The sequence below is a fragment of the Cariama cristata genome, unplaced genomic scaffold (assembly GCF_000690535.1).
Source record: "Cariama cristata isolate BGI_N322 unplaced genomic scaffold, ASM69053v1 scaffold2100, whole genome shotgun sequence".
Classification (NCBI taxonomy): Eukaryota; Metazoa; Chordata; class Aves; order Cariamiformes; family Cariamidae; genus Cariama; species Cariama cristata.
In genome coordinates, this window is record NW_009596193.1 from 73,023 (window position 1) to 87,348 (window position 14,326).

General features: G+C 35.6%; 1 protein-coding gene across 1 annotated transcript in view; it reads right to left on the reverse strand.

The window, feature by feature from the left end:
* Positions 1-354: 354 nt before the first annotated feature.
* The window catches only part of LOC104165327 (protein unc-13 homolog C-like), a gene marked incomplete at its 5' end in the record, with an annotated part of 31,179 nt that continues 17,207 nt past the window's right edge, over positions 355-14,326 (reverse strand). The window contains 3 exons of the mRNA XM_009704921.1: positions 355-640; positions 1,612-1,771; positions 2,196-2,288. Of these exons, the coding sequence (XP_009703223.1) occupies positions 355-640; positions 1,612-1,771; positions 2,196-2,288 (539 nt within the window). The remainder of the gene's footprint in view (positions 641-1,611; positions 1,772-2,195; positions 2,289-14,326) is intronic.

The window sequence follows — 14,326 nt, forward strand, 5'->3', positions numbered from 1 at the left end:
ACACAGTAGTTAAACAGAGACAACCTATTAATCAATTAAAAAAGCTAATTATTTATTAATAAATGTTAAAAAATAAAGAAATAGTGATGAGGTGACATTTATAAAGATACAATGAAACATTTACTTTTCATTTTAGTTTTGGCACTTCATTGGAACAATTACTTTACCAAAGACCAAAATATGTATAAAAGATATACAGCTTCTTGACATACCTTGCAAGTATAGTACGTGAGTACTGACAGACACTGAAAACATAGTTAAACATTCCCACAGATTTGCACATGCATGCACTATTCGGACAACAGCACTGTATCTATGTTCTTGGCGGTGACAGTCTTGCATTACTTGGGTATTTTAGGCCATTTCTTCAGCAGATCTTGTTTCTGATTTAAGTCTTACAAATTCTTTAGCAACTTCATCGTTGGTCCTCTGAGAAAGTATTCTAAGAATTGTTAACCCAGTTTCATTTACAGAGATGTTTCTCAACAAGGGGTACCAAGATGCACAGCTACCTTTCTCTGCTATGTTTTGCAGCTGAATAACTGTCATTCCTATAATGCGATCTTCCCTAGCAAAGCAGTAATCTTTCACTGAGAGGTGAAGTTCATAGGCTCCTGGCTTATCTTCATTACTCAAAATGCTGCATGGATTAAAAATATGAATTTAGAAAAAGGAGTTCAGTATAATTACCCTAAGGAATGCACGTACTCTAGAAATCTTGTAAAAATTGAAGTGATAGTGGTAGTTTAATTTTTGTAGTTCCATTTTGTTGCAACAGAATATGATTTAGTTTTAAACCTTCTACACAGTTAACCTTTCAGGTGCTACTGATGATGTAGTGTCTGTTCCCACTGACCTGAACAGAGACAGAGAATTCATCATTCCCTCAATATCTGAAATAAACTCTGTTACCTTTCCTTAAAAAGTACCTAAAATGTTCAACTAGTTCCACAACTATCATAACCACATCTTTAAATCAACTGCAAAAAAAAAAAAGAAAATCACTGGCAGCAAGCATCAAAAGGAGCTTTGTAGTCAGACACTGTGAAAGTGAACCCTGTCCTAGTCAGGGTTGGGGGATAAAGGGAGGAGAATGAATTGGTCTCAGTTATGAAAGGGGAGGAGGAGTAAACAGGTGAGAGGTTCTGTGAGAAGTACTAAATTTAAAACTCCAAGTTAGGTGGAAGTTTCTTACTGCTTTAAGGATTAGATAATAGAAATAAATAATATCATTAACACATGCACAACCCTTTACGTATTTAGATATCTCAACAGTCATAAAGGCCCAGATATCTAGCAGTAATAATTAATGCTTCTGTCCAGATAACTACTTAGGCAAATAGATTCCTAGGCATATAAACAGTTATTCCACTGTAGGGAAATTGTACGTTTTACCCAGCTTTTGTAAGACTGAAAGCTTACTGATCATCCTTCATCTTCATATGAAACAAAGACACAAATTACTAAATAATTTTGAAGTAGTGTCTATGTCTATGGATTCTAATGTGTGTAGTGGCCTTAGGAATGTTTTTTATGTCTTACTGGTTTAATTGCAAGAAATTCTAACAAAATTTGCATAAAATATCCAGTTAACAGGCAAAAAAGACTTACAATTGGAAAGTTTCATTGTACTTTGGTGACCAGGTATTGCTCTTTGTCTTGGTTCCGTGTTTCCTTTTCTTGTCACTTAGGTTAGGCCCTAATATGCAAACTTCCACAAATGGCCGGAACATAGCTGTTGTTTGCCAGTTTAGATTATTAATTGCTACAACTATAAAGAAATAAAAGAAATTGTAAAATAAAATTCCATTGGAAGAGCTTCAATTAATTATCCAGTATGACTTTGTATAGCCAATGAAAGGTGATCTGAGAGATTTCTATAGGATACCAATACCTGGAAAGCCTAGGAGAAGCTTTGGCTGTTCTCTGCCATGTAAGATGTCTGACTTCTTTCAGTTACATCGGTAGCAAATGTAAACATACATTTTACAAATGCTTGACATTAACAGCGCTTTTGTCTGCTACCTTCACTGCAATTAAAGAATCAGCTTATACTAATCTAAATGATAGTTTTACAAGTACCGTAATACTTAACATGTTATTTCATTATTGGTATGTTTTACTTAGGATGCAGTGCTTGGGAGTTTTGGACTTTGTTGTTGCTTTCTTTTTAAAATTAGCTATTTGAAACTTACCTTTTACAGTGACTTTATGTTCACCAGTTCCAGGATGCGTAGAGACATCCACCTGTACAGATATCTCACCCACTGAATTATTAGTGGTTTGACCTGTAATAATAATTAGTAGGTTAGCACACTTGACTTAGTACATCAAGAGAATAGGCAGTGAAAGGAGGTGAGCAGTATTTTCTGTCAGAAACACTTAGAAATTTCTGACATATATTTCACATTCAAGTGGGAATCGGTTACAGATTCCTGTTATTTTGCCACAAAAGTATCTAGCAATTGCAAATGTCTATGTAAAGTGCCTCAGTAAAATAAAAAAGCCTTTCCACCTGGAACCTTCCATTCTGGCTGTCATTAGGTGCGTTTGCATCTGGAAATGTGAAAGTTGGTGGATTTGTCAAAATTTGTTTGCATGTGCACCCCAAAAATCTTATTACAAGTACACATTTGGAAAGTTACTGTTATTGATGAATCCTTTTTGCTGGGGGTTATGTCTAAGCAAAGTACTAAAGTTCTGCACTAGCACAGACACAGGGGCTTAAAGAAAAAAGGGGAAGGTTGTAGGGATGGAGGAGGCAGGAACTTAATTTTGAAGATTTTTACTTTTGAGCACTAGCACAGGTTCTAAGTCAATTTGCACATAATGATTCCTTAAAAGGACTCTCAGTATGTATTGAAAGGTCCTTTAATATGTCAGATTATAACAGTACAATATAAACAAAATTGGATATGCTTACTTGTTCTTTAATTGGGTGACTGTGAATGTAGAATTCTGTGAATTGTGCGCTTGCTCCCCAGTCTTATCTCTGTGAACCATATACTAAAGCAAATCAGTATCCCTTTATAACTGGTTACTATTTCTGTAGGTTAGCAGAGGAAAGATTCTATCTTTCTATTTATACAGAAATTCCTTACCCACTGGTTCCCCATTCATCTATGTGTGAGGAGAAGCAAACATTCCTTTAGTTTTCCAGCAGCTCACGCAGGAATTAGGGAAGAGGTAGAGAGAAGAGGCGTGTCTTGTGTAATCCTACTGGGGAAAATTATCCCCCTCCCCTCAATTAGTTTATACCCAGAATATGTATAATTTTTTTTTTCTTTATCATGCGTAGTTTTTTCTGTACTTCACCATCAGTGGCTTCCTAGAAATGTGTTCTACAGTGATGTTTATTCGTTGTGTTGGCATAATCTGTAATTACATTCTCTACGCTGGTTGAACATTGCAAAGTCAATTAAATACTCTTACCCCAAGCGTTACTGCTTCAGAGACCAAGTTTTTTTCCTGATACACCAAAATGTGGAAATTAACTTGCTCAGAATCCTTGAACACTGTTCTGCATTTTCCAACTTTCAGGTGAGCTTGGCTTGGAATTGTCATGAATCCACTTTTGAATTGTAGTCAACAGTGTTTTAGCAAAAATACACAGTCTCAACATCTTAATCTGGTTAGAGCTGCTACTTCTGAAGCAGGTACTTGTACAAACAAGGGTACTTGTACAAATTTTGCTGCTAGGTGTATTTCAGTATCAGCTGGAGAGTTTGGACCACTACTGACATGTAAATAGTCAATTTGTTAGACATCAGATTTTTAGTGACAAGAAGTTTAGTTTCAGTGCCAGCTATTAAACCTCTTGTTGTATTTGGATAATTGCTTAAAGTTGCACTATACAGGATCTCTAATTCAGTTGCTGAATCATTTTACGTCCTGTTCCCAACAAAAAATACATAATGTTTTTTTAAGAACATGTATAAAAAGATAGGAATGAAATGGACTAGAAATGCTAAATAAAATCAGTAGAACAGCTTTATTTAGAAGAGTAAAACAACGTATTATCTGACTGTACAGTAAAATTAGCTTTTATTTAGGAAGAGAAAGGAAATTCTCATTTGGTCAGGGTCATAAAGCTGATTTCCTTTTCTGTTGCAAACACAATATCTTTAGACCGTGAATCAGTGAGTAGCATAATATTGACACTGAGTTACTGCTGCTTGAAATAAAATTTATTTATGAATTTAAAAAAAATAGTTTGGAGTGCAAAGTGCTATGTAAAATTATTCTGTCCAGAAAAACAAGATTTTAAAAAAGGCTTCATTTTCATTATACAAAATGTGGTGTTTTTAATGGAGTTAAATTTAACCCAGTGTGCTGACTTGTGTAAAAACTTTGGATTGCTTGAATTAAATGAAGACACCACTTTTTTTTTTTTTTTTTTTTTTTTTACACCTAAAATTCAGAAGGCAGCTTATCAAGGCTAGTACTCCAATACTATAGATAAAATAACCTATATTTGAATATACATTAATTGGCTTTCTGATGCTGTAAAGTGAATGAAAGAGAGTAGAGACTGGAGCTTCTAGAGCATTTGTCTTGTTCTTTCATATTGTGAAATTCCACCTTTTCAAATTGTTACTTACTGCATGGAACTCAGCTTAACAGCTTCTTTTTATGATGGTGGACCTTTTTATGAATGATGCTTTTGATTCCACATATAGCTGTCTTCAGCTATGAAGTCTGAGTTGAACGTACTGTAACTCTCAGTCATTAATCTTTTGTTCTGATTGAAAAGCTTTCATTGCCAAGCTGGACAGGAGGAGAGAACCAGGAATTTCCAACATCTAAATCATGCAGGCACTGAATTGATAGGATAAACTGAATGTACTGAGAAGAGGGTACAAGAAGTTCTCAAACTCTCTCCCAATCAAAATTAATAAGTTACCACTGACTGCAGTGGAAGATGAGTTGGGCTGATCCTGGATATCACTGAAATTATCAGCCAGTGTCAACTACTTGTTTTAGCCTTTAGCTTAAAAAAAAAAAAAAGAAAACCAAACCAAACCCCGTTTAGGAGAAATTAGGAATGTTTTAAAAGAAAACAATTAGCATTTTCATTAGATAGCTTATGCAGCAACCTGTGGGTGTTGGTGATAATGGAGCATGCTGTGTTAACTGGTAATAATGACACATTAGATCTTACTGAGACATAATCTATGAACCTACAAGATAAGTCTTGTTCTGTTTCTCCAACTTTTTCATTAACTATGCAAAGTATATCCTTGCAAAGGTCTCCTAACTGATCTTTTTATTTCCTTTTCTTAGTAGTCCATAATTCACAACAATGCTCTAAGCAGTACCACAAATATATAGAGGGATTAGTCTTGTATGTATAGTACTGTTTGATACAGTTATAAAGAAATCTATGTAAAACACTACACAGTTTTATACTGGAAACAGCTGACATTAAAATGACTCTACATTTCACTGTTGCTGAGGAAACTTCTGCAGCGGAATGTCTCAGCCAGTAAAGACAATTGCTTAGGGGAGTCCGGAATATGAGACTGGTTTCTTCCAGTTACCAGCCCATCCATCTTCCATTTGCTTTCTCTCTCTCTCTCTCCTCCCACTCCTTCCTTTCCCCCTGTATTCTCTAGAATCCTTCTCCCTGTATTCCTGCTAAATGCAAGAGACTCCTACTGAATCAGCCTGTGATTGTGCACAAAAGTACATATCTGTGAAAGGGGTCCTTTGTCCTGCTTGATCCTTTAGCAGCAAAAGGTTTTTAAAAAGTTTTCCTATCAGGAGGACTTTGGAAACTAAATTCTAGGTTTGCATGAAAAAAGAGTCCACCAGAAATAAATGAGATTCACAGAAAATGAGCTTGCATAAAATTTAACAATAGAATTTAAGACCTTGAAATAGCAGGAGCAGTACCTCTGATGGAGTGTACTTTCCAGCTGCTCTGGAAGTTAGAGCATGGAAACTGGGATGCTTTCATAATTTATTGAGGAAAAAAAAAAAAAAAAAGGAAAATATTGAGTAATTTGTTTTGGGGGCTACTGGGAGCATTGGTATACAGCATGGACCTCAATTAGAGTGGCAAAACACATCTGAGAAGCTGAGCTGATCACTGGACTGTTCATAGGTCTTGGCGCTGACTCTCCAACTACCACAGTTATGCTGCTATGAGTATTTAAGATAACAGAGTTTGTGTACGTTATTACTAAAACTAGTGCCGTAGCTATGCCCAAAGTGTGCACTGTTTATATATTCTAATATAAACATAGGAAAGTTTACATAATTATGCAAATTCTTATACAGAAGTATTTATGGAAGATGATAAAATTGCTGTGTCTGAAAAGGTATTGCCTGACCTATCTGTTAACAAAATTACTTCTTATCTGATAGTGTATTTAGAGAAGTGTTGTCATCAAACTTGCAATCTCTTCTATTTACAGTTCAGTATGGTAGCTATAAGAAAGTGAAACACAGCAGCCTTGAAAACTGAGCAGTGAAAAACCAGTAATTTGATGGTCTAAAAAAGTCAGACAGAAATACATAATACTGAAACCTAAGAGTAAAATCTGCCCCTGCCCTCAGCCATACAAGCCTGCTCTTTCATGAGCTCTGTGCCTATAGTACAGAGCTTGAAAATATATGTTAACCTAGAATTATACAACTCATTTCAACATATGGAACATCAACCATCTTATGTTCTATCTTATGATAGCAATTCTTTCTTTTGAAACTGCTTTAAGATCTTTTGGTATTCATCATATCTTCCTGCTGGTAGTTTTAGGTACAGTCCTTAAATCTGGAGGAGGCTTTATCTGAGGGTCTGTTTCTCACAACATAAAGAATAAAAGACAGTTGCAAATTGTGCATCAGAGAGAGACAGATTAAGGGCATGCTTGCAAAATGAGGATTCTTTTTATGCTGCAAAGTCATCTAGTACCCAATGAGAAGACTAATGAATGTTTTTATTGTTCTTTAGCTAGGGACATATTCTTCTTGTTACATTCAATAACAATTACAGCTTTCAATAACAGATTTATTTGTTTTTTCTTGTCTTTTTAATTTTTTTTTTTTTTACTTTTGAACTCCAGAAGCATTAATTGTTAAAGTATTTGTGGTCTGTGCAGTGTCCATTCTTGTTTAGTGTTGCTTGCAGGGACCATTCTTAACCATACAGTCATGTTGTAAAATTAAGACTCACTTTTTTCAAAATATTTTCGAGGATAATATGCAGATGTTCTTATGCCTTCCATTGTCTCTATGAGCCTTTCCCCAAACTTGCAACTTGCATTGCATTTGCAGAGTTCATAGGACTTGTTTGGAGAGTTATGTTTTATTCAAAATTATTTTAAAAAGTCTGTTGTGTTTGTGTGTTTTTTTTTTTTTTTTTTTTTTTCAGAAAACCCAAATCTCAGCAGTTAACATGGTGGATTGTTTTTTTTCTCTACCTTCTGTCCAGTTTATAGATCGGTTGAACAACAAAAGTATATGGTTAAGTTATCACAGTGTATGCATAAGAGAGAGAGTAGACACATGAGACAAGGGAGGCATGGTCAAAACTGGAGTTTTTTGGAAATTCAGGCAAAATTCAGTAGAAAAGCAAGGCTTGGACTTTGTCACCAAAACCAGCAGCTGGGTGTCCAAAACCTGATGTGGATCTAGATTCACGGTCTTTTTCATCTCAGGCTCCGGAGAACTCAGAAATGTACTATATTCCCCTCCTAATGTGAGAAGTTATGTATCTCTGAGGAGGGAATTGATTGTTTCTGGAAGGTGGAATCTATTAAGCAGTCTACACAGTGTCCAAAAGATCAGTGTCTGTTCTCAGGTGTTTGAAAACAGAGCTCCTATTTGTATTTGAAAGGCTTTTATACTATCTGCAGTTATTCCAATGTAACAATCTATTATTTGCTTTGAAATGAAAGCACTGAATGTCAGAATTTATTAAATATATGAAAATATATTGTCAGAAATCCTTTACTTGAATTTACTATATTTTCTTTTTTTCTTCGCACAGTTATATTCCAGTTTTCCACACATTCATGGTTCCTTATATTTATTGAAGGGCTGAAAGACCCCTAGGTTGATAAGGTAAACATGAATTAGATATTTTACTTTATGCAAAGGGAGTGCTTCATTAAACAGAAAAAGAGTCTGACATTTACCAACACCCATCTAACTCTAAATATTAATGTGTTTTGTACTGAACTAATCACTGGTTATATACTACTACTACTGATGATGATGATAATAACAAAAAGGTAAGATGAGATTTGAAAAAAATTTGGGTTTTTTTCTTTTGTTCATATTGTAATTTCATGATTTGCTCATTCCTCTGATTCATATTACCATGCTGGTATCTGGTTTTTCTCTTCTTCCAGTTGGCATGGATTTATAATCAACTTTAGATTATTCACATTGTTCCTTTCTGTTCTACTTGAGCTCTCTGATTTCCCCAACTTCCATATCAAATGGAAGTGATTCCTTCTTACTGAATTTTTTTCAGCCTTTCCCTTTACTTTGTACTTCCTTGATCAAGTCTCTCTTTGTATGTCTACACTGCCTCCTTCTAATGTCTAGGGTTCTTACATTTTTATAGTTCTGGGTCTAGATGCTCTTTTAAAGACTGTCTTCTTCCTGGACTTTTGTAGCTTCTTGACTTTCTCCTCCTCCTATCCAGGCACTCATAAAGTTGTTGCAAGTGGTGACTTTTGCAGTATTTTTGCCCCAGGTAGTCAAAGATAATAAGCTAGGCTCTGAAACAATCTTTAATAGCTGTATTAAAAGTTCCTAAGTCTATGGAAGTTTAAATTTTTTTTTTCTCTTTTTTTACTCTGGCTTTTAGGATTCAGGATTTCAAGACCTCCTTTACCTCTCTGAGGATTAGATATCCGGTTTAAAAGAAAAACAACTACCTGCAAACTAATAATCATGCATGACATGATTTTATTACCTGAGACTTAGAAAACCTCACTAAGCACTGTGAGCCAGACAATAAAACCAGCTGAACTGGCAACGTTGCCCTGCAGTAACCCTATCCTATCCCATTTGCTAGCTAGCTTCTTCAGCAGAAATCTGACCATTTATTTAAATACCAGACCTATGCTTTGACCTTAGTTTCTGTATAGGACATACGAATGAAAAAGTTGAAAAGAGGTCCAAGCTTTCACAGTGCCCAATGCTCCAGTAATTACACAAGCTATGAAGTCAACATTTTAATTCAGACAAACATTTGTCATCTTCTGATTAACGATGCAAATAAACTACATATATTTGTCTAAGGTTCATATGCCAGTTCATTAGAAGACAAAAGATCAGGGTGACTAATCAAGTTATTTTTCATAGGATCCTGAGTCTCTATAATTTAGAGGAAAATCTAGAGTGCATGTTTTAACATTTTCATTTAATACAAAGAGTAAGCTAAAGCTGAATTGTTAAGAGCTGGCTGTAGCGAGCTAAATGATCTCTTCTGTATGTGTGTTACAAAAAAGCAAGGCAGGCAGAGAAACTTGCTTTTAGTAATGATAATCACGCTAACAATGGCAACAGATGCTTTGCTTTAAGAAGCTGCTATACAAACTGTTGATAATTGTTTGGTTTGGGGGATTCTGAAAGCCAAGTTCAGTTACTTGATGGCTGACTTGCAGCAGCCATTCTTTCACCAGGCTGCCATGAAAAGATTGAAAAGCTTTAGAAGGTTTGTATTTGATTAGAAAACATAAATCATTTATCTTAAGGATCACTTGGTGTGAAGGTATTAAAGTTGACAGAAAATTCTGCAGCATCTGTAAGCCTCTCAATTGTACAAAGCCATACTATCAAAATACATTCGCTCCTATTTGCATTTCTGTAATGTCAGACAGAGTGATATGAGGAATTCAGAGAGCAGAATATTATGCTGTGAGTAGAAAGTACTGGTTTGAGTGTCAGGGTGGAATCCCCAGTTCAGGCCTTCCTCTTCTTTGCCTAGTAAGCCATGCTTCACATGATGAGAGCTGGCAGTTGCACAACCCCATCATGACCCTCCGTTATCTGCAGCCGCTTGTATGTCCATGTGGTAAAAAAATAGGGATGAGCCAGCTTTGATCTGGAAGGTGAGTATCCAATTAGTATCATCTATCCATCCATATGTATGGATATATACATGCACACACTGTTCAGCATTTTAACCTGGCAACATACAGGCAAGTACAGTCTCTCAAGTTAAGAGGTTTATATATGTAGTGAATGTTCCACTGATACCATTAAGAAGTTAGTTTTTTAAAACTGGTGTCATAGAACTGATGGACACCAGTAACTTGTGTTCATTTTCTTGAAGACTTAAAAGAAACTGTAATATACGACACATTTCTAATTTAGGTGCTTTATTATTTCATTTAAGGAGTAACTGAAGAAATTTTCTATTGTGACAGCCTCTTAAGTGAATGTTCTGTAAAAACCTTATGCTTCACAAGCAGTCTGGGTTTTGTAATATGTGAACTTTTAAAATATTTATTTTCTGCCACTATTCTGAATGCATTTATTTTGATATTAGCATATGCTAGAATTCTTCTATTAGTTGTAATTCTGCAAGGACAGGGACCAGTTGTAGCGAGTCCAGAGGAGGCCATGAAGATGATCAGAGGGCTGGAGCACCTCTCCTGGGAGGACAGGCTGAGAGAGTTGGGGTTGTTCAGCCTGGAGAAGAGAAGGCTCTGGGGAGACCTTAGAGCAGCCTTCCAGTACCTAAAGGGGCCTACAAGAAAGCTGGAGAGGGATGTTTTACAAGGGCAGGTAGTGATAGGACAAGGGGCAATGGCTTTAATCTGGAAGAGGGAGGATTTAGATTCAATGTAAGGAAGAAATTCTTCAGTGTGAGGGTGATGAGGCAGTGGCACAGGTTGCCCAGAGCAGCTGTGGATGCCCCATCCCTGGGAGTGTTCAAGGCCAGGTTGGATGGGGCTTTGAGTGACCTGCTCTGGTGGAAGGTGTCCCTGCCCATGGCAGGGGGTTGGAACTAGATGGTCTTTAAGGTCCCTTCCAACCAAACCATTCTATGATTCTATGATAAGTTTCTTCATTGTTCTTAGGTTTTCTGTTGTTCATTACTGTACATTACTTGCAATTGTATGCTGACTTCTGCAGCTTATAATGCAGGTCTATTTTTTTTCTTTAATGAAATAAGGCTGTGCAACACACAATTGTGAGCTCAGTTTGAAACTACAGTGGATGAAGCACTGATTATTGAGTTAAAGTCTGTCTGAAGTATAGGTTATGAGAGAACTGGAAATGCTCTGTAGGACTTAAAGTTCATGATAGAATACAGGTATAGCTTTCAAAATATGACAGTTAATAATACAACAATTTTAACACACAAAAGAGCAGAAAAAAAAAATCTTTCCTTCTTCACTAATAAAAGCTGCTAAACAATTTTTATTTTCTATGGTCTGTCATCTGTCTGCCTGCCTAAACTATAGTATGTTTGCTGTTTTCTAAGTTTAGTATTTGAATCTGATGCCATGTATTTAAGAAGATAGAAGATAGTGAGGTTCTGCTTTGCCTTGTACCATTACAGATTGCAAAGGAATACAGAATTGAATTTTGGCTTGGCAGTTGAAAAGAATTTCTCTTCATTTTTGATCATGTAATTAAAAAATGGCTTCACAAGATGAGTATGGAGTTACTGTTATAGTTACTCATTCTCATTAGGTAAATATTTTAAATTCAGTGTATTATCTTTTCTTGTTTTCAGACGCTGCTTCTCCTTTTAGCTTTCAATTGTCCAGCATAAGAATGAAGAAATCCTATACAAATCAGGTGATGTGAAAGAATAACCTTTTCTGAAGCCATGTAAATGCACAAGTAGGGATTGTAGTATGAGCTCCATGTTGCTAGATGAGTATTGATTCTTCTGCTTAAGTAATACAAATTCTTTAAAGTCAAGCTAAAAAATATATTGCGGTCCTGCCACTATGGATTGCTATGTCGTATATCTTACAATAAGAGTAGCATTTTCTAATGGGGTTTACAAAACTAAACTGCTGTAAATTTATAAGAAAAAAAAAATCTTCTCTGACTATTTCCAATAAGTAACCATTTTCAATGCAACAGTGGCATTTACTTTGGAGAAATCAGTGATAATAAATGACAGCAAATTCAGGACACTGTAGTGTTTGAGGCACTGTCTTTTTATGTAGTTTGCTAAAACTAAAATCATATTTGTCCAAATATTATTAGACTTGATGCTAACCAATTGTAAACATTCACAACACAAGCTATAGTTTATGAAATTACTGAAGTTTTAAGACAGTTGCTAAACTAAACCACAGCCATAAATTTCCTTTTAATTTTGATATCTTTTAGATTAAGTAGTCTAAAAGGTGAAGGTATAATTTAATTCGATAAAAAGATGACTGCCAGGGTGAAAATTTTCTCTTTTTTTAGGAATGGATTTTGAGAAACATCCCCGGGACTGGTCTGAGCTTTGAGTAGCAGTAAATAAAATATACCATAGAGTAGGAAAGTTTGTACAATAGGCCAATAGATATGGATGCAGTTTTACTTCAGTGTTCTGAGTCTGTTCCTTCCCTTCTGAAATACAGAAATACAGTAAGAGTTTTTCCTTTGGCTTTTATAGTTTTGTCTCGATTATGAAAATGTGATTGAATTTCGCTCAAGTTTAGTTAAAATTAACTTGTCCTGTCTGAACTGAAATTTGACCTTTTTGTCTAGAGTTGTTGTAGTTTGACAACTTATATAAATACATCAATGTACAAACGTGGTCTTTTGCAGAAACCTTTGAGCTTTCCTTGATGACATTCTGTGCTGGCTTGCTGGCTGCCATCCAGCTGTTAGCCAGCCATGGCGTGTGTTAGCCACAGAGCATGGAACCCTGAGCAGGGTTTTACAGGTCAGGCTTGGCAGTGTGCTACTGTTTTACAACTTGGTACAAGTGTAGTGTGCACAAACCATGCTCTTTGCAGAGATGTTGACCACAGAGTGTGTAAGATACTAGTCACTCAGGCTTTGAAATGCAGTTCACTAAACTGCCTTCAGGTTTTTCAAAATCCTTTAGGGCTATATCAATGTCTATTTTAGAGATTCTAAAAGCAGCCTGTTCCACAAAATGGTTCTTGGCAGTGCTAAAACCAGTGTATGGTTGAATAAGAAGAAAACACCGAGTCAGAAGAATGTGCTTACAACAGGCACCGTAGAATCATCTGGGCACCTTCTGGTTAACATAAATGTGAACTTCAGATAAGTGGAACTAAATTTCATTAGCAGTTTATAATTCATTGTATCTAAAATTGTAAAAGTTTCCCTAACAAACAATACCAATAATTTATTTGCAAAAGGGAATGCTGCTCTTCAAGTTTTACATTTGTGGGTTGGGATTAAAATAGATGAAGTGCTGGCAGGTTTTGCTTATTTTCCTGGAAATAAAATTCCTTTTTTTATACTAAGGGACAAACATAGATAATCTTCCCCCTTACGATCATAGTGATACCAGTGTTAAAATCTGTAGCAATCAGAGTCTCAGCAGTATTTAATTTCCAAACAAGCTGAAAGTACGTGGCAGATCTGAGATAGCAGTAATGATGTAATCGGAGAAGAGAAACCTCTCTCTCCTCCTGTGTGAGGCAGAAAGATGAGTGTTTAATATGACAGCATATGACAGAATCTAAGCTGTCACTAATCTGATATCTGTATTGTCTAATAAATAAAATTGATACAGACAAAATTTTACTTTTATCTTTCATTTTCAGAGCGTGGTTACAATTATGTTTTCACAACAGTGAGCGAGGATTGAATTTACAACTTTCATCATCATATTCCTTTTAAATGGCAAATCATTATATGGAGGGGAAAAAAAAACCAACCACAAACCAAAAAAGCACAATATTGTCATTTATTCAAAAAGTTACTGCTGGTTTATGCTCAGCATTGTCATTTACTTATTCAAACACTTGTCTGTTTTGAAAACAGTCTTTAGACTCTGTAGCAGTGCTTTGAAAAGGAAAAATCATAAGAGTAAGATTATGGCAGTTTTAACTTCATTAGTCCTGACTCTGATTATTTGCTTTTAAAGCATATGTCCATAACAATATAGTCTCCTGATGTATTTAAAAACAGCAATAGCAGCTTAGCTTTCAAGTATTTAGTGTATTGAAACCACCACATGAAAAACTATGACTCTCTGAGATTAAGTCTTCTTTTTAAAAGTTAGGAATATTTTTATTAATATTGTCTGTGCAAACTGCTTTGTTGCCAGGAAGCTCTTTAGGCAAAAAGGCTGGGAATTAAAACTCTGGTCCAAGCAATCATCCTTGTTTAGAAATGGTGCAAAAGCATATTCTTGAATAATTCAGTT